Below are 21,009 nucleotides of genomic sequence, written 5' to 3'. Positions count from 1 at the left end.
TACCCATAGGAAGGGCAACATTTTCAAGCAGAAGGGGTGAGATTCACAACAATAAAATATAGATATTAAAATCTTCAATTGAATTTAACACCCTATAACATCAAATACATCATCTTATAAATATAAGCATATAATTCACAAGCAACAACAACATCATCAAAATCCACTCATCACAATATGTATATAAATGTATATATTCATCAACACATCATCATCATCAATATGGCAACTACAACCAACAACTAAGACTCATGCATGACATTACAACACCACTGAGACTCCTCAAAATATGCAATAATGCATGTGGTACCAAACAAGACCGAAGCCCTCACCGCTTCTGAATGGTTAAAGCATTCATCAGGATCGTAGCCCTCACCGCTGTGAGCAACTAGTGCTCCAGGACATGAGTCCTTTCCGCTGTTTATGCTTATGCAATGGACCTACTTGTGTATATCTACATACAACATGACCATGCATACATACTCCATATGACTCCACTTATACAACATGTATGGTTAAATAAATAAATCATACGTCTATGCACAATTTGATACAACTATGCACAAAACAACAACATCACTCACTACCATTCGCACAATCAAATTCAGCACTCAAAAACTGGGTAGCTCGCCTCGTGAGCTCATCTGCTCGCTATGGCGAGTTCACAAAGTTGGTTGCTCGCCACGGCGAGTTCAAGGCGAACTCGAGGCGAGTGAAAAGTAGGTGCTCTCGGGAATTTGACATTTTTCTCGCTCAAACCTCAATTTTAAGCTCCCTAGTCATATTTTTAACCTAAAACTTGCTCGAGTCATCATTAAAATCATTTAGGTACATTAAACCATCCCCAAAACATCTTATAACAACAATTTGAAGATCAAGTTTTGAACTGGCTTGCTCGCCATGGCGAGTTGGTCTGCTCGCGAGGCGAGCCATGATGTTGTTCACTCGCGAGGCGAGACATGAATGCTCGCGAGGCGAGCGATGAACACCAGTACGGGCAGAAAACAGGTTTTTCCCAAAAATCCCATTGTTCTTCCATTCACTCCCCAAATTGATTTACAGATGTGAGTTAACTTACTGTATGCACTCATAACCTATTTCTAACATCAGAATCACAATCTCAACCCCAAAATCATCATTTCATCATAAAAACCCAAAATCCCAATTCACTCCAAAACTCTGTTAAACTCAAATTCAGAAATTAAAATCTATACTACTGGAGTAAACGTCACCCTTACCTTAAATTTGCAGAAGAAAATGCACAACAATTGATTATCCTGACTCTACTTGCTCTTCTCTCTTTTTCTCCCAAAACTGACATTTTCACGTAAAACAAGTTCTGACTCTTTTCTTTCTTTCTTAACTGCCTTCTCAACTCCCCTTTATTACACTAAACCCCCCATAAATTCTATTAAATTCTATTAACTCCCCAAACACCAAAATAATTAATATTTCTCACTTATTCTAATTATTATTAAAATAAACCATATAATAAAATAAACACACCACATAAATCACCAAAACTCATATATATATATATATATATATATATATATATATATATATATATATTAGACTCCACATAATTCAAAAATAAATAACACAACGATTAGAGTGTTACAGAATGAATTAACAACAAGTAAAATTGTCCCTTTCGGTAACTAAAATGAGGTACTTCAAAGTAACCTCCCTTCCGAAATTTCGTTTGAAATGATTAAAAAGACACGACTTTTAAAATAAGAATGGACCTTTTAAAATGACTTGACTATTATGACTAAAAAGATTATAAATTGCATAATAAAAATGTAGATAAAGTGATTTTAATTGTTGTAAAAATGCAAGCTGGGGCTTAAATGCAAGATAAAAGTTTTTAAATGACTAAAGACGAAAAAACACGAGTTTCAAATAGTAAAAAAACGAATAACAGAGAAAGTGGATTATTTTAAAATATGGACAATTTTTTTTTTAAACGGTCCAAATTTGGTGTATGACAACCAAGTCCAGATACTTCAAATCGACTGAGTCGTACGCCTTTTCAAAATCAACTTTGAATAACAACAACTCTTTGTTCAAACGTCTTGCTTCATCTACCGCTTCATTAGCTATCGAAATACTGTCAAGGAATTGTTCCCCTGAATGAAAGCAGATTGGGACTCTGACACCACACAACCTACAACTGACCGAAGACGATTGGCAAAACACAGTTAAATATTTACGCCATACTCATTGCGGATTTTATGTGCTTATATCTGGAGAAGCAATTTTTTATGTATCGATATGATAAAATTTTAAAAACTTATGACTATTTTTATCATGCCATCATTAATGTAGTGTTTCTATTAATTTTTTTATATGTAAAATACAATTAAACATTTACACCACATTCGTTGCAGATTTTATATGGTTATATATGTGGAAGCAGTTTTTTTATGTATCAATATGATTTTTTTTTGAAAACTTATGATTATTTTCAACATATATATCAACACTAATGTAGTGTTTCAATCAAATATCTTTTTATTCTATATTTAAAACACCGTTAAATATCTGCGCTCGTTGCAAATTTTATGTGCTTATATTTACGTAAGTACATTTTTATGTTTTAATATGAGGAAATCGAATTAATATGATAAAATTTTGAAAATTAATATCAACATTAATATAGTGTTTCTATTAAATATTTTTATTTTATTTTATTTTATATGTAAATTAATGAGATTAATAGATTAAAAGAGATTAGAATAAATTATTTTCCTATATCGATATATGTCATAAAAGAGGAGAAAAAATTGTTTATGTCATAAGAGATGAAAATAACCTGACAAATTAGTTTATTTTTTATTTGCAAAATGATCATTAGGCTCATAAAATTAAGAAGATTATAAGTTTAACTGAAAAATCATACTAATTTTTTTTTACATTTTATCGAAAAAATAATCAATATTCACTATTATGAGTAATAAAAAATTTAAAAAATTAAATTTTGCTTCGACAACACTTTTGATAAATAAAATATAGTTATTATAAGTGTAAATAATACAAAATATTTTTTTTCTAAAAAAAACAATTTATTAAACTATTAATTTAAATATAGGTGCACCGGTACACTCAAATTTTTCAAGTGTACCATAGAAATTGCCTTATAAAGTGCCTGTTTGGCTATACGTTTGCAAGCTCCAAAAGCCCATTTTCACTCCCAAACGCCATTTCAACCTTTTCATGGATGTTTGGATGACTGCAAAATCAATTCCCTAAAACGTGGATCTGACCCAAAACGTGGTTTTCTTTAAAGCTACAAATTGGAGCTTCTGCAGCAGCAGAGAATCGATTCCAGAATTTTAATTTTTGGTGAAAGATTTACTTACTATATTACCCTTATCTTATTCTCCAATTTCCTACATGTTTTTTCTTCAGCACTTACCATTTTTCTTCATAGATGTTAAAGATGAACAGAGAGAAGATGGGAAAGAACTTGTAAAAATAAAAATGATAAGCTTTTCAATGCGCCGCACACCATTGCCGTGCAGGTTGGCGTTGGTTGTAGGTTGAAGAAACAACAACTGGGCACTGGATTATATGATACCTCTTTGACCCGTTAACTTTTATATTATGGGCTTTCTAGTATTTTTTATTTTATTTTTAAGGAATGTTTATTTTTCTTTTGCTAAGAGGAATTTTATTTTTATAAATCATAATCACCGTTCCAAAAGTTAAATCGACTTAATGAATTAAAAAAAAAAAACTTAATGGAGAAGAAAATAAATTAATGTTAAAAAAGGGTTATAATTTATATCGAAGTTGAAATTCATTTATGATTTTAGATAAGTTCAAATAATTATGTAAAATGAAAATGATAATTTAGGTAAATACAAATAAAAGGGTAATTTGGTTATTTAATATTCAAAATCAATTTTGATTCAAACTATCCAAACAACATCAACTCATAAGAATCACTTTTAAATAAGTTTATCCAAACATAATCAATTCACATCCAACTCACTTTTAAGCAAAATCAATTCTCTCAAACTCAATTCTATCAAAATCAATTCTCTCCACCGCTATACCAAGCACACACAAAATTGTGAACTGTAAAGACACGGATGGATAGCGAAAAAGGAGCATGCTAGTGGGTGGGTTTTTTTTTTTTTTCTTTTTTTTTGCATTTTTAAAAGAAAAATAATCCAAAGCATATAAAAACCAAAAATCATCCAACGTAAAAAAAAAATCCAACGGTTGGAAGGAATTCGTGATATTTCACAAAAGTCAAATTTGTTGTATATATTTTTTTACTCTTTTTTTTCTATTTAAATTTAATTTATTATTATTTTTCTAAAAATGTCAAATACTGTTGAATCCTATTTATCACATAAAATAATTATACCGAAAAAAAGGAAAAAGGAGGTCGGATTTTATTGTCCCTTTTTGTGAACTTAGAATCAGGGAATCATATATCCATTTCTTATATCCATTTTCAGGTACGATTCCCAAGGAGATTGGTTATCTTGATAAACTTGAGGTGCTATCATTGTCTAACAATAGCTTAAGTGGATCTATTCCTTCCAAAATCTTCAACTTGTCATCACTCACATATTTGGAGGTTGATCGTAATAGCCTCTCAAGCACAATTCCATCAAATACGGGATATAGCCTTCCTAACCTGCAATATCTACACTTGTATCAAAACAATTTTGTTGGAAATATTCCAAATAATATATTCAACTCTTCAAAGCTCCGTCAAATCGCATTGGACAAAAATGCATTCAGTGGACTTGTTCCCAATGTTATTGGAAACTTAAGGTCCCTTGAATCGCTATTCATATATGACAACAATTTGACAATAGAAGATTCTCATCAATTCTTTACTTCCTTGACAAATTGTAGATATTTGAAATATTTAGAGCTATCAAGGAATCATCATATATCCAATCTTCCTAAGTCAATTGGAAACCTAACTTCAGAATACTTTACGGCAGAATCATGTGGAATTGATGGTAATATTCCCCAAGAAGTTGGAAACATGAGCAACTTGCTAACTTTGGATCTGTCTGACAATAATATAAATGGACCAATACCTGGTACATTCAAAGGGTTGCAGAAACTTCAGCATTTGAGTCTTAGCAACAATGGATTACAAGGACCATTTATTGAAGAGCTTTGTGAAATGAAGAGTTTGGGTGAGTTGTATCTTGAAAATAATAAGCTTTCTGGAGTTTTACCAACATGTTTAGGAAATATGATTTCTCTTATAAGGATAAATGTAGGATCTAACAGTTTAAACTCTAGAATACCTTTATCTCTTTGGAGTCTTAGAGATATATTAGAGATAAATTTTTCTTCAAATTCTTTAATTGGTAATCTTCCACCTGAGATTGGGAATTTGAGAGCAATTATACTATTAGACCTATCAAGAAATCAGATTTCAAGCAACATTCCAACAACCATCAGTTCCTTACAAACATTGCAGAATCTCTCCTTAGCAGATAATAAACTGAATGGATCAATTCCCAAATCACTTGGTGAAATGGTAAGTTTAATCTCTTTGGACTTGTCCCAAAATATGTTAACCGGTGTTATTCCAAAATCCTTAGAATCACTTTTGTATCTTCAAAACATCAACTTCTCATATAATAGATTACAAGGAGAGATTCCCGATGGTGGACATTTCAAAAACTTCACAGCTCAATCATTTATGCATAATGAAGCACTTTGCGGCGATCCTCGCCTCCAAGTACCTACATGTGCTAAGCATGTTAAGAAATGGTCAATGGAAAAAAAAACTTATATTGAAATGCATACTTCCCATAGTTACGTCAGCCATTTTGGTTGTTGCGTGCATCATACTTTTAAAACATAATAAAAGGAGAAAGAATGAAAATACTCTTGAAAGGGGTTTGTCAATTTTGGGAGCTCCAAGGAGAATATCCTATTATGAACTTGTGCAAGCAACTAATGGATTCAATGAGAGTAATTTCCTTGGAAGGGGGGGATTTGGCTCTGTTTATCAGGGGAAGCTTCTTGATGGTGAGATGATTGCCGTTAAAGTAATTGATTTGCAATCAGAGGCAAAATCAAAGAGCTTTGATGCAGAATGCAATGCGATGAGAAATCTACGACATCGGAATCTGGTAAAGATTATCAGCAGTTGCTCAAATCTTGATTTCAAATCATTGGTGATGGAGTTCATGTCAAATGGAAGTGTTGATAAATGGTTATATTCAAATAACTATTGTCTAAGTTTCTTGCAAAGGTTAAATATAATGATAGATGTTGCATCTGCATTGGAATATCTCCATCATGGTTCCTCAATACCAGTGGTTCATTGTGATCTAAAGCCTTCCAATGTCTTGTTGGATGAAAATATGGTTGCACATGTTAGTGATTTTGGTATTGCAAAGCTGATGGATGAAGGACAATCTAAAACTCATACACAAACTTTGGCTACTGTTGGATACCTCGCACCAGGTCATTTCTTTTCTTTTACTTAACATTTTCCTCTTCATATTTACAGTCCCAACCAATCTATTTGATTATGTCAACAACAAAAATCTATCACACGTTAGTCATCAACATGTTATATTAGTAATTGATGTGTACACAGTATGGATCTAAGCTTTATTTTTTAAGAATATTTATTTATAAATAGTAGTAACTATTATTAACATGCAGAGTATGGTTCTAGAGGAATTGTTTCTGTGAAAGGAGACGTGTTCAGCTATGGGATTATGCTAATGGAAATCTTCACAAGAAGAAAGCCAACAGATGATATGTTTGTTGCAGAACTAAGCTTGAAGACATGGATCAGTCGATCATTGCCTAATTCCATTATGGAGGTCATGGATTCAAATTTAGTCCAAATAACTGGGGACCAAATTGATAATATATTGACTCACATGTCATCTATTTTTAGTTTAGCTCTAAGTTGTTGTGAGGATTCACCTGAAGCAAGAATCAATATGGCAGATGTTATTGCGACGCTAATCAAAATCAACACTTTGGTTGTTCGCGCAAACACAGTCTAGTTATTTTCATTTGTAAACTGATGTAATTTTTTCCTTTTGTAATGTTTGTGTTTGATGTTTTCAATATTGTTTTTGGATTGATGTCTTGCTACTTCTGGTCTGTCCTTTCAACTGTAGGCTATTTCCTTAATATATTTCCTTTTGCTTTTAAAGAAATCGACTAGTGAATAAGGATCATCACAGAAGCATGTAAATCGTGTGTACTGTATCCATTTATGTTGTATCCCCTCTCAATTATTATTATTATTTTTAATTTAATTTGAAGTTTATTAATGGTGCAGTCTTTGGAGGAGAATAGTAGTAAGGGTCTTGACTCATTGTGTAAGAATGGGAAGAATATTTCTGTCTTTTAAGTTATAGCAGGTGGTGTCTTTTAAGTTATAATTGTGCAGAAAAATATCGTTGGACATGTTTGTTATCATTGTGGATACATGTATAATCAAATTTTATTTGTACTTTAAGCTCAAGGTTGTTGAAGTATATTAAGAAGCCTAAGGGACGACTTGGACAAAAACGAAGATGATATTTCCTTTCTTACCAAGTTTCTCAAGCTATAAGTCTTTAATATAGTTTAGAGAAGCTTCAAGTTTCTCAAATGTCTCTAATATAATTTTTAAGATGTGGTGTTACTAATTGAATGATGATGAAGACGGTCAAAGACAAGGATGGGTGTTTCAAATTCACTATTCTTAAAATCATTTTCCACATATATGGAGATGAACTTTTCAGATCCTAAGCATTGAATCCAAATGAATCCTTATTATGTTTTTGTTGTCAAATGAATCCTATTAATAATCTTGTTGGATATTTTTCATGTTTTGATACATTATGGGTTTTACATCTTAATCTCATTAGTTTTGGTTTAAGCTATTGTTTTATTTCTGTGTGTGCCTTAAAAATCTCGCTATATTCTGTTTTATTATCGACTAGTAACTACTTTGATAATTTTTACTGCAGTATAATAAGATATTCACATTTCTTTTTCAAGATTGATCCTAGAAATGTAGAATTGATTACGGCATGTTTGGTTGCTTTGTAATAGGATTGATTTGCATCAGGAATTGATATTATTTCTGGAAATTTTAACTTTTGAACTTAGAATGATTTGAAACACAAATTTGTTCAACTCTCTTTTACATAAATGTATCCAAGCATAAATGCTTCATCTTTCAATTCTCTCTGGTGCCAATTTGAGATGGTTAGTTTAGCTTCGTCAATTCACTCAAAATCAATTTTTGTCAAAATAGAACCAAACGTACACTTGTTATTGCAATGCAGCTGCAACATGGAAAAATTGCAGTTTATTACTTACTGGGCTGTTTAGTTGGTTTGTATACAACCTTATGTGACGAAGGTTATTGCTACAAATTATTTGAAGTGCACAATATTAGCATTTTAATTACCATTCACTTGGTTTGAATAAAATATGCGCAGATTAAATTTATGTTAGTGTCGTTGACAAGAAATTGTTTATTATATAATCTACTGCTTAATTTGCAATATTTTCAAAAGATGCTACATCTTTGTCCGTTTTAAATTCTCTGACTCCATTCTAGAATATTAGAAAGAAAAAAATCGACTGTGTATGCTTGGTGTGTATGTTTGGTTATCTGTTGGACTTGTATAGTTGATATTTTGAAATTTAAACTATTAACAAGTAAACTTTGGTTTACCCGACTACCAGTTTATTCAAGGTTTGTGTTTGCATCCCCTTTAGCTTTTAACTAAAAACAATCCCCCCTTAATTTATTCAAATTGGCAGACATATCCCCTGCATTTAACACCGTTTGTTCTTGTTAATTTGACTCAACTTCCACCATCTCACCCTCTCAAAGAAGGGTTGAATTTTTATTTTCTCTGAAAATTGCAATTGTACACAATGATTTTCATGTTTGTGGAAAACTACAAACGCACTCAATTTAAAGAAAAGGTTCATAATACGGATACGCCACATGTAACACAGTACAAACTTAAACCCTGTTAAAAGCTTTTGAAACATTTGTTTTCCTGAGTCACTAATCTTTTGAAATGCTTGCCGTCGTTACAGTTGGAAGGTTTCATCTCCATATTGGCACATGTCAGATTAACTCTGTTTTGTAGCAACAGACAAACGTATAGTATGCCTCAACAAAAATTTAAGAGTTTACTTGTAACACATACATTGATAAACATCTAAAAGAAGAAGCACATCTATAATGCAACTAAAATAGTTTTTCATAAGCTTCTGAATCTTCCATGTATGAAAGCATCTCACGTGTCAAACGAAGCATGCGGATGCTTCTCTTCATCTTAAGTTCAGTTATGCATTGAACCGTTGCCTCATGACTTATTTGATTTTCGTAAGTATCTATGCTTTTATAATATTGAAGCTGAAGTTGTGCAAGTTGCTCTAGTTTAGTAATTTGATGATCCAAGTCACCAACATAAACACGATTCAACTTTTGCAGCACATCCATCGCAATTTCCTCAACAAGTTCAGCTTCTGTTCTGTTTGTACAAATATGGAAAAATATAGACATACTTCATTTTTTAAAAATCTTATTTTTCTAATAGCTAATCAAATAATTTTAATATGATAAAAAAAAATTACCTGTTGATGGAGCAATCCCACCCTGAATGGTTGGCTACTTCTCCCAAAGCATCCCTCCATTTTTGCACAATATTCATTGTACTTGCAAAACGCTGCTCATGCTTAACAAATGCCTCGGCATAACTTCCTAATTGGTGTCGAACATGGAAAGGATCAACTTCATAGAAAACTGGAAGTATAATTTGCCGTTTGTTTTTTCTACACTCGAGTATTTTCACAACTTCATCCAAACACCGTTTTGAAGTTGCATAGTTTTTTGAAAAAACAATCACAAATAGTTTTGCTTCATCGATCGCCTTGAGAAGTGCTTGCGATATTTCATCTCCTCTTTCAAGATTGTCATCTATGTAAGTTTTGATATCTAACCTTCTTAGTGCACTATTGAGATGGCTTGTGAATGTCTTACGAGAGCTGTCTGGATATCGAAATGTTTTCCTCTCTTGTTATCTAATAAAATATTTTACAAAAAGATATTAATTTAAACCGGTAGAAACTTAATATAAAAAATTGGAGACGCCTAATATGAATTTGAGTTTCATTTCAAGTTTTCAACGATGTTCTCCTTGAATAACTGAAAGAGTTTCTGCAGCTTCTTTCTCTTTTTTCGACGGAAAGAGTGTTCTTGCAAAGGGCTCAAGTACTTTCCATTGCAGGAATTTAGCACGTTCAGCCAATTACTTCTGTTCAGATTAGATGGAATCCCTGCATTTTTATTTATAGTTTCTTACTCCATCCGTTCCGCAATAAATGACATGTTTGAAAATGTGCAATTTTGACCTAACTTACTTTGACCATATTTTTCTACTAATATACAAAGATAAATAATATCATATAAGATGTCGTTAGATTTGTCTCGATGAGTATTTTCAAAATATCAAATTTTCATAATTTTTTTCAATATATTATTCAAGATATTTAAACTCAAAATTACACATTGGTATGCATAATTGGGTCAACTATGTTACTTATTAAGGGACGTAGGAAGTATTAAAAAAAATAAAGTTCAGAGAAGAAGTGAGATAATATTAACTATTTTTACAACTACTTGGTTGATTTCCACCAATTCAGGGATTTAGTCAAACAAATGTGATATGCAATTACCTTTTTCCTCATAAAGCACGCGCTTGTGAAATTTCCCGATTCTAATCATAGTTTGTGATATGCAACACCACAGAGACAAGTAAATTCTACACATACCTACCCCAATTTCTAGTGCAGGAATTTAGCATTACTTCTGTTCAGATTAGATTGAATTCCTGCATTTTTATTTATTAAAAAGGAATAAAGTTCAGAGAAGAAGTGAGATAATATTAACTATTTTTACAACTACTTGGTTGATTTCCACTGATTCAGTGATTCAGGGATTTAGTCAAACAAATGTGATATGCAATTACCTTTAATTGTTTTATGGGTTATGTTGTTAAGGAAACCAAAAATAAAATGTTTGAACTCGATTCAAAAATATTTTGACTTTTAAAAAAATAAAATTAATCATTTTTCTCTATTTTTTAATATGATATTTCTATTTTAAAAATATAATATAAACCATATATTAATTTAATAATTTTTTTAAGAAAAATTTGAATTATTTATAAAAAAATACTTAAACTATACAATTAGCTTATTCATATCAGATAGTTTAACCGTTAATTTTCTCAAACACTTCAATTAGCTTATCAATTATTAATCAGTAGTCATCAATCATGAATTATCAGCCATCATCCATCAGCTATATGTCATCAGTCAATTTATCAGTTATCCGTTATTTTTAGTAAACATAGTCTTAATTAGTGACGGATCCAGAAATTTTAATTGCGGTCAAAATTATATCATAAAATTTAATATAAAACTTTATAAACTCATAAGCGTGCGAAAATTATACAAGTTATATTTATAATTGCCATAAAATGTTGATATTTTTTAAATATTTGTGCATTTCTAGCCGAGTATAAAAAAATATAACCATAATTAATTATTTTTTGACCACCAACGCAGCGTTAGTCACAACCTTTTTCAACAAATATAATAATAGTTTAGATTATAATAGTTGTTGTGAATCCCGACCTCCAAGATCGAACCACACCAATACAAAGAATGATGTGTGGAGCAAAGGAGAGTGGTAACCACCAAACAAAGTGTGTGTGCAAGCAAGAATCAACAAAACACCACCTAGATCTAATCTAGGAAACAAGTGAGAAACACAAAACACACTCACAAGATAAAAGGGGAGGGAAGAAGAAAACAACAAACACCAAAGAGATTGTTCACCCAGTTCGGTCCAAACTTGACCTACTCTGGAGGAGAGTTTGTACTCTCCAATCCACTATCAAAGAGTTCTTACAAAAGGGATACAAAAGGTTACAAGAAATTAGCTTGACAAGTTCACAATGAACAAACCCTAATTTCTACCTTTTTCCCAATCTCACCAAGACACTCAATGATTCTCTCTTTACAAGGTGTTTCCCATGTTTTCAACCCAAGAGATACTCTAATCAAAGAACCCTAAACCCTAGAGCTTCTCCCTTTGATTTCCCAAGTCTCTCTCTTCCAACCTCTTCTTCAAAGATGCACAAGAACACTTAAATACTAGCCTTCCTCTGTTGCAATCGTGTCACGATTTTCTCAATCGTGTCACGATTTGTGTACAAACCAAGGAACGACCAGTCCTTATCAAGGATACTTAACGAGCAAGTTTCACGATCGTGTGACGATTTCCCACAATCGTGCCACGATTTTGCACCCTGCAACCTAGCTCACGGCACCCGAAATCGTGTCACGATTTCTCTGTTCTTCCAGACCACAAATTTGAAGACAATCTCAACAATAGTTGTTTTATGTCCCGTGAGCATAGCTCAGTTGGTTGGACAATGCATTATTATATAATAGTTGTTTTATGTCTCGTGAGCATAGCTCAGTTGGTAGGACACTGCATTATTATATGTAGGGGCCGAGGTTCGAACCCCGGACACCCTACTTAATCACCTTATAAAGTGAATTCTAACCACTAGGCTACCTGACCAAAAATAATAGTAGTTTTATGTCTTGCTAACGATATGCTCTAAGATAATTGGTTAAAGATTTCATAAAAGAAAACTCTCTTAAAAATAAATGTAATTGATTGCTTATAAAAAAAAATAAAATACTTCTTTTGATTTATTAACTAGTGCTAATAGAAAACACATTACGATCCTTCTTAGTTTTGTAATTTTTTATAGTGTAATAAATCAATTATGTGAAGACAATAATAATACTACATAAGCGAGATTAAATTGGATAAATATATAATTTTTGGTTAAACCAGTGGAGGCAAGTGGGGTCGGTTGACTCCATTGCCCCACCTTGGATCCGTCCCTGGCCTTAATAGTCGTCGTAATGAATTATTCTAGGACCCATCAGCAATTTCCAGGTAATTATGTACACATATTCTTGTTCTTTTTTCGTTGACTGACTTTTAAATTGCAACTTAGGAAAACATCATTCCAATATCTATCAATCTAGACTTGGTTGATTTGAACCACAGCCCCCCACCAATACTCACATTTACGCAAAATGACGAGAAGTGGGTCGTGAAATAAACGTTAATATTTTTAATACTCGTTTTTAATCCACTATATATCATCCCCATCAGTTCATTGCCTCGTCTCTCATTCCACACACACAATAAGGAAAAATGGTGAATCTATTATCTTGTCTCTTACTTGTTTTGTTATCATTGCACTATTTTGTGGCTTGCTTAGCTGCGAATACGAAAAACATCACAACGGATCAATCTGCTCTTCTAGCATTCAAATCTTTAATTACTTCAGACCCCTATGATATGTTGGCTAATAATTGGTCAACATCCTCTTCTGTATGTAGTTGGGTTGGTGTAACTTGTGATGAGCGACACGGAAGAGTCCATAGTTTAATTCTCCAAAACATGAGTCTTAGAGGTATTGTTTCCCCAAACTTGGGGAATATGTCCTTCCTAGTTATACTTGACCTCAAAAACAATAGCTTCAGTGGTCAGTTTCCTAAAGAGTTATGCCGGTTGCACAAATTAAGGGTTCTTCATATCAGCTATAACAAGTTTGAAGGGGGGATTCCTGCAGCGTTGGGGGACTTATCACAACTTCAATATTTGTATCTTGGTGCTAACAATTTTAGTGGTTTTGTACCCCAATCTATTGGTAAACTTCGTCAGTTGAAAGAATTGGATACTATTCAAAACAGATTGTCTGGACCCATACCTCAATCAATTTCAAATTTGTCCTCACTTGAACGTATCGGTTTATCTTTCAACTACTTTTCAGGTACTTCTAACTCTGATATTATGTGTCATACTTTGTATATTTTTTGTATTCACACGATATGATTTTATAATTTCAATATAGGATTTATTACTTCTCTCGTTCCACACTATCAGCTGCACATATGACCAATTTATAAAAATCAATGCTTAATGGTCATCGTCTTGTAATGAATTATTGTTGGACACATTAGAATTTTCCATGCAATTTTGTACGCTATACTTTTGTCCTTTTTTCATTGACTGACTTTTAAGTTGCAAATTGGGAAAAAAAATCATTCCAATATCCATCTGATCTACTGGTTGATTTGAACCACCTATGCCCCACCAACACTCTCTGTATGAGAATCTCTCACATTTACACAAAATGACGAAGTGGGGAGTGAAATATTGTTAATATATAATAGCGTAGGAAAATCGTTTTTAAACCACTATATATCATCCCTATATCAGTACCTTGCCTCTTCTATCCACGCACTAAAGAAAAATGGTGAATCTATCATCTCGTCTATTACTTTTTTTGCTATCACTGCATTGTTTTGTGGCTTGCTTAGCTGTGAATACAAAAAACATCACAACTGATCAATCTGCTCTACTAGCTTTCAAATCCCTGATTACTTCAGACCCAAATGTATGCAATTGGGTTGGTGCAACTTGTGACGGGCGATACGGTAGAGTCCACAGTTTGATTCTACGAAACATGAGTCTTAGAGGTACCGTTTCGCCAAACTTGAGGAATCTGTCCATTCTAGTTATACTTGACCTAAAAAATAATAGCTTCAGTTGTCAGTTTCCTAAAGAGTTATGCCGGTTGCACATATTAAAAGTTCTTCGTATCAGCTATAACGAGTTTGAAGGGGAAATTCCTGTAACGTTGGGGGACTTATCACGACTTCAATATTTGTATCTTGACGCTAACAATTTTAGTGGTTTTATCCCCCAATCTATTGGCAACCTTCGTTGGTTGAAAGAATACTAGTCGCAACGGACTGTCTGGACCCATACCTCAAACAGTTTCAAACATGTCTTCACTAGAATATCTTGATCCTTATAAATATACCAACTTTTTGTTTTAGTCGCTTTAAAAAAATTCTTCAACTTTTAGTCCCTATAAAATTTTCAATCACTACTTTTGGTCCATATTTTTAAGTTAATTTTTATACTTTTTAAAGAAATTGTGCAGAATATTGTAAAAACATTTTTAAAAAATAGACTTTTTTAACAAAACACAAATTAAATATGATTTTTTAACCATAAAAAAAATAAAAATTCATATTAAAATCATGTTTTGTTAAAAAGTTCTAATTTTTTTGGGAGAGATTCTTATAAAATTAAGGATTTTTCTACAAATTTAATACAAAAATATGATGAATTCTTAATACGACGTGAAGATGAAAAATAAATTATGGATTAAAAGTTCAAGAATAAATTATGAAAAATAATAGATTACAAGGAGAGATTGTTGATGGTGGACCTTTCAAGAGTTTCACATCTCAATCTTTTATGCATAATGAAGCACTTTGCGGCGATCCTTGCCTTCAAGTACCTACATGTGGTAAGCAACTTAAAAAATGGTCAATCGAAAAAAAGCTTATATTGAAATGCATACTTCCCATAGTTTTGTCAGCCATTTTGGTTGTTGCTTGCATCATACTTTTAAAACATAATAAAAGGAAAAGGAACGAAACTACTCATGAAAAGGGTTTGTCAACTTGGGGAGCTCCAAGAAGAATATCCTATTATGAACTTGTTCAAGCAACTAATGGATTCAATGAGAGTAATTTCCTTGGAAGGGGGGGATTTGGCTCTGTTTATCATGGGAAGCTTCTTGATGGTGAGATGATTGCAGTTAAAGTAATTGATTTGCAATCAGAGGCAAAATCAATGAGCTTTGATGCAGAATGCAATGCGATGAGAAATCTACGACATCGAAATCTAGTAAAGATTATCGGTAGTTGCTCAAATCTTGATTTTAAATCATTGGTGATGGAGTTCATGTCAAATGGAAGTGTAGACAAATGGTTATATTCAAATAATAACTATTGTCTAAATTTCTTACAAAGGTTAAATATAATGATAGATGTTGCATCTGCATTGGAATATCTTCATCATGGTTCTTCAATACCTGTGGTTCATTGCGATCTAAAGCCTTCGAATGTCTTGTTGGATGAAAATATGGTTGCACATGTTAGCGATTTTGGTATTGCCAAGCTCCTGGATGAAGGACAATCTCAAACTCATACACAAACTTTGGCTACTATTGGATATCTTGCACCAGGTCATTTCTTCTCTTTTACTTCTTAACATTATCTTATTTATTTTTCAGTCCGAACCAATCTGTTTGATTTTGTCAACCAAAAATATCTACAACACACATTAGTTATCAACATGTTATATTAGTAATTACTGTGTACATTGTATGGATCTAAGCATTAACTTTAAGAATATTTGATAACTGGTAATAACTAGACTTAACATGCAGAGTATGGATCTAAAGGAATTGTTTCGGTCAAAGGAGATGTGTACAGCTATGGGATTATGCTAATGGAAATTTTCACAAGAAGAAAGCCAACAGATGATATGTTTGTTGCAGAACTAAGCTTGAAGACATGGATCATTGGATCATTGCCTAATTCAATTATGGAGGTCCTGGATTCAAATTTAGTCCAACTAACTGGGGACACAATTGATGATATATTGACTCACATGTCATCTATTTTTAGTTTAGCATTGAATTGTTGTGAAGAATCACCTGATGCAAGAATCAATATGGCAGATGTTATTGTGTCGCTAATGAAAATAAAGGCTTTGGTTCTTGGCGCAAACAGGGTCTAGTTATTTCCCTTTTGTACTAGTGGCGTTTTCAATATTGTTTTGGATTGATGGCTTGCTCTTTTTGTTTGTTCTTTCAATTTTCTTTGTTTTTGTATGAGATTGAAGTACATTTTTTTTTTTTATTCCTCTAACTTTTAAGAGAATCGACCGCTGAATAAAAGATTATCCCACAATCATGTAAAATGAGGTTTGAGGGTTAGGTTTGAAACCCACTTATGCAGTATCCCATCTCAATTTATTTTCTCTTTAATTTGATATGTATTTTTAGCTCAAGTTTGGTAAAGAATATGTTGTGAATTCGTTGAGAAAACCACACCAATAAAAACTTGATGCGTGGAGCAAATTAATACCAAGTAATCAAAACAAGTGGGTAGCAAATAATCCAAACAAAAAACAGCAAGAAATAAAAAAGAGAGAGAGAAAGAACACAAGATATTTGTTTACCCAGTTCGGTCTAATGATGACCTAGTCTGGGGGAGAGAGCAGCTCTCCGATCCACTATAATGAATGAGTTTCTTTACAAAGAGATAATGAGTTTCAAGAATCAGTCTTCAAACCTAATTCTACCCAAGTCCCTGTCTCTTCCCGTGACCAAGAGATTCAATCCTAATAGTGATTTGTTCAAGGTGAATCAAAACAATCCCAACCCTAGAGTTGTTGCTAAGAGAGATTCTCTATAAACCCTAGTTTGTTTGTTGGTCTAAACCTTGTTTTTCTACACACTTTTATCATCTGATACAAGGTTGTATTTATAGTGGAAAGTAAACCCTTAAAAAACTGAAACAAATCTAACTGAAAATACGTTTTATTTTTATCTTCAGCGCGACCATCGTGGCGCGATGCGTCTTCATCGTGGCACGAAATTTCCAGTGTCTTCCCAGGAATCTTGCTTCAACCATCGTGGCGCGATGCTTCTCCATCGTGGCACGATGCTCCAGATTTCTGATTTTAAGTTAACTCTCACAATTCTCCACCTTGACTTCAAATCAGCGATGATGCCAGTTTAACCATCAACCACCTTGCTGCTCTCTCCAATCCTTCATCTATGCTTCAATGAAGTTTATCAAGTCCAAGCAATGCTTGAATCTTGATCTTGGTAATGATTTGGTGAACATGTCTGCTGGATTGTCTTCCGATGCCACTTTCTCTACCATGATCTCCTTTGTCTCAATCATGTCTCTGACGAAGTGCAATCGAATGTCAATGTGCTTTTTCCTTTCATGATACACCTGATGATTTGCCAAATGAATGGTACTTTGGCTATCACAATGTATCTTCACACATCCTTGATTAATCCCCATTTCTCCAATCATACCTTTCAACCATATGGCTTCCTTGACCCCTTCAACAAGGGCTACGTATTCCTCTTGAGTTGTTGAAAGCGCTACAACTGATTGTTGATTTGCCTTCCAAGTTACCGCTGTACCGAACAATGTAAACACAAAACCTGACAGAGATTTTCTAGTGTCTACGTTACCTGCATAGTCCGCATCCACATATCCCTCCAAAGCATCCCTACCTGGTTGTGACCTTGTATACCTGGACCACCTTTCAAAGATCCATTCAAATATCTCAGAACCCACTTCAAAGCTTGCCAGTGCACTTGACCCGGATTTGCCATAAACCGACTTATCACACTGATTGCGTAGGATAAGTCCGGTCTACTACAAACCATACCATACATGATGCTTCCAACCCCACTTGCATAGGGAGTACCCTCCATCTTGCTTTTCTCTTCATCGGATTGAGGACACTGCTTTATAGATAGCTTAGTGTGGTGACCAAGAGGAGTGCTAACGACTTTAGAATCTTTCATTCTGAACCGCTCCACCACTTTCCTCAAGTACCCCTGCTGAGATAAGAACAACTCACCTTTGTTCCGGTCCCTTATGATATCCATACCAAGTATCTTCTTTGCATTACCAAGATCCTTCATCTCAAATTCATCATTCAATCTTTCCTTGAGCTTCTGAATCTCTTGCATGTCAGAACTTGCCATAAGAATATCATCTACATAAAGAAGAAGCTAGAGAATGACTTTCTCATTCCTTCTCATCATGTAAACACAACTATCATAGTTGCTTCTCACAAAACCAGCCTTTACTAGGAACTCATCAAACCGACGATACCACTGCCTTGGACTTTGCTTCAACCCATACAAAGATTTCTTCAACAAACACACTTTTGTATTGTCTTCTACAAAACCTTCTAGTTATTGCATATAGATAGTTTCTTCCAACTCTCCATGTAGAAATGCGGTCTTCACATCCATTTGTTCTAGCTCAAGATCATACATGTTAACAATCGCCATAAGTACCTTTATAGAACAATGCTTTACCACCGGTGAAAAGATTTCATTGTAATCAATCCCTTCCACCTGAGTAAAACCCTTTGCTACAAGTCTTGCCTTATACCTTGGTGCTTCGACCCCTAGTATACCTTCTTTCTTCTTGAACTTCATCCCCATGCGGGTCTCATCAAAAGTAACATCCCTGCTTATAATAAATTTTGATCCTCCAGGTTCCATCTTCCACAGTCTATAACCTTTCACACCTTCAAGATAACCCATGAAAATACACTTCACAGCTTTAGCATCAAGTTTGTCTTGCCTGACATGGGCAAACGCTAAAGCTCCGAAGACTTTCAAGTTAGAGTAGTCTGCCGGTCTCCCACTCCAAACCTCCATAGGTGTCTTGAGATCTATCCCTGTTGATGGACATCTGTTAATCAAATATGCTGCAGTACTAACAGCCTCTCCCTAGAAACTCTTGGACAATCCAGCTCATAACAGCATACACCTCACATGCTCCAACAGAGTCCGGTTCATTCTTTCAGCAAGACCATTCTGTTGAGGTGTGTATGCCACGGTTCTATGCCTCTTTATACCTTTCTTCCTGAAAAACTCATTAAACTGTTCTGAAACAAACTAATTCAGCAGCTAAAGCAGCCAACTCAGCAGCCTTTTCAGGAGCAAGCTCATACCCTGCAGCCTTGAGTTGTTCCTCCCTTTGCTTCTGCTTTCTCATCTGCTTCCTCTTTGCCAACTCAGAAGTAGTATAATCTCTAGCATATTGCCATTGTTCTTCTGTAGGTACGAACATTGGCATTACACTGGGTTTATCATCTTTAGCTTTCTTAGCTTTCTTAGGACTTGGCTCTTCTTCCCAAACTCCTATCTGTTCAGCATATTCCTCCATGCGTTCCTGAGAGGTCTTCATACTCCTTGCTTTCTAATCCCTTATGGTTTGAAGAGCAGCTTCCCTAGCATCAGCTTGAACCTCAGGTTTTTTGTTTCTTTGCTTCTTAACATCTTCTTCAGAAGCAACAACTTCTTCAGAAGCAGAAACATTAGCTTTGGCTTTCTTGGGATTTGGTGCTGCAACCTCCACCTTAGTCTCTTTTCTTGTCCTCTTGGAAGGTGTCCTTTGAGCCTCTTCTTCTTCCAAGTATTCTTCCTTTGAAAGGGGCTTGCTCTTTGATTTCCTACTCTTAGCAACAGGAAGAGCTCCTCCAAACATCTGATCGGGCACATCTTTCAAGCTGATCTTCTCCTTGGTCCTTTCAAAGTGTTCCTTGATGTAGTTCAACTGAACATCCAAGGGATCTTGTTTACAGATGGGGGGAAAGTTAGGCATCAAAGCTGATTTAGCATCAGATTCTCTCAAGTTTGTGGGTAGCTTTTTGACATCCTTTATCCCAATCAGCTTCATAGATTTTAGAGTTTCAGCATTAATAATCTTCCCTCTAACAGTTCTCAACTGTTCATCTGAGAAGATGTCTGCCTCCTTCAGCATTTTGATGATACCTCCTTGATGAAAAATCTCAGAGAGTAGCCTCACATAGGGCACCCAACACCTCCTCCTCAGCTGGCTCTCTCTGAGCTGTTGTACCATGTGTCTGAAGATGTATCTAGGCACATTAGCCTTTACACCAGTTATGAAGAAGTGTAAAAGGATTTTGTGCTCCAGAGACGGTTGATCACTACCACCACCTTTTGGTAGTAGGTTGTCATTCTGGATCTTCAGCATCACTTTGGTCTTGGCGTTCATATCTGCATAAGCAAAATTCTTGACCTTGTTGTAGAGGGTTTTATTCACAACATGATTCCAGGGGCTATCTTTTGGCTTTGTGATTCCAGCTTTATAATCCCCATCAACTGGCCTTCTGAGGACGAAAGCAATTACATCCTCAGTGATCCATACAGGAATCCCCATGATGCTTTGATCTTATCTGAGTTTGAGAAAATGGTTCCAAGCCCATTTCCTTTCTGGATTTTC

General features: G+C 34.1%; 3 protein-coding genes across 4 annotated transcripts in view; 2 read left to right on the top strand and 1 right to left on the bottom strand.

Annotated features, from left to right (window-relative positions):
* Nucleotides 1–7,019, top strand: part of LOC25502863 (probable LRR receptor-like serine/threonine-protein kinase At3g47570) — a 33,468-nt gene extending 26,449 nt beyond the window's left edge. The window contains exons 4-6 of the mRNA XM_039829092.1: nt 4,476–5,760; nt 5,861–6,462; nt 6,667–7,019. Of these exons, the coding sequence (XP_039685026.1) occupies nt 4,476–5,760; nt 5,861–6,462; nt 6,667–7,019 (2,240 nt within the window). The remainder of the gene's footprint in view (nt 1–4,475; nt 5,761–5,860; nt 6,463–6,666) is intronic.
* Nucleotides 7,020–9,070: 2,051 nt separating this feature from the next.
* On the bottom strand, nt 9,071–10,759 carry LOC25502862 (TMV resistance protein N). Its single transcript, XM_013590423.3, has 3 exons — nt 10,711–10,759; nt 9,610–10,048; nt 9,071–9,506 (listed from the first exon to the last, which is right to left on the bottom strand). Exons 1-3 carry the CDS (start codon nt 10,757–10,759, stop codon nt 9,221–9,223), a joined length of 774 nt encoding a protein of 257 aa, XP_013445877.2. The 3' UTR covers nt 9,071–9,220.
* Nucleotides 10,760–13,083: 2,324 nt separating this feature from the next.
* LOC25502860 (receptor kinase-like protein Xa21) lies at nt 13,084–16,915 on the top strand. Of its 2 annotated transcripts, XM_024772306.2 has the most exons (3): nt 13,084–13,901; nt 15,978–16,175; nt 16,380–16,915. In XM_024772306.2, exons 1-3 carry the CDS (start codon nt 13,280–13,282, stop codon nt 16,730–16,732), a joined length of 1,173 nt encoding a protein of 390 aa, XP_024628074.1. In that variant the 5' UTR covers nt 13,084–13,279; the 3' UTR covers nt 16,733–16,915. The 2 variants fall into 2 exon arrangements, with proteins under 2 accessions (XP_024628074.1, XP_013445875.1); XM_013590421.3 differs by lacking the exon at nt 13,084–13,901 and having other exon boundaries at nt 15,296–16,175.
* Nucleotides 16,916–21,009: the final 4,094 nt, after the last annotated feature.

Source organism: Medicago truncatula, chromosome 8 (assembly GCF_003473485.1).
Source record: "Medicago truncatula cultivar Jemalong A17 chromosome 8, MtrunA17r5.0-ANR, whole genome shotgun sequence".
NCBI lineage: Eukaryota > Viridiplantae > Streptophyta > Magnoliopsida > Fabales > Fabaceae > Medicago > Medicago truncatula.
Note: the sequence above shows the minus strand (reverse complement) of the source record. Positions and strands in the feature narration are given on the sequence as shown.

What these genes read in the sequence shown, in the direction of transcription:
- LOC25502862 (XM_013590423.3), bottom strand. Translation starts at nt 10,759, where the DNA reads ATGATTAGAATCGGGAAATTTCACAAGCGCGTGCTTTATGAGGAAAAA. An exon ending in CGTGCTTTATGAGGAAAAAG is followed by an intron (nt 10,049 to 10,710) that starts GTAATTGCATAT and finishes TTAGATAACAAG; the next exon opens with AGAGGAAAACATTTCGATAT. An exon ending in TGGGATTGCTCCATCAACAG is followed by an intron (nt 9,507 to 9,609) that starts GTAATTTTTTTT and finishes TTGTACAAACAG; the next exon opens with AACAGAAGCTGAACTTGTTG.
- LOC25502860 (XM_013590421.3), top strand. Translation starts at nt 15,329, where the DNA reads ATGAAAAATAATAGATTACAAGGAGAGATTGTTGATGGTGGACCTTTC. An exon ending in TATTGGATATCTTGCACCAG is followed by an intron (nt 16,176 to 16,379) that starts GTCATTTCTTCT and finishes CTTAACATGCAG; the next exon opens with AGTATGGATCTAAAGGAATT.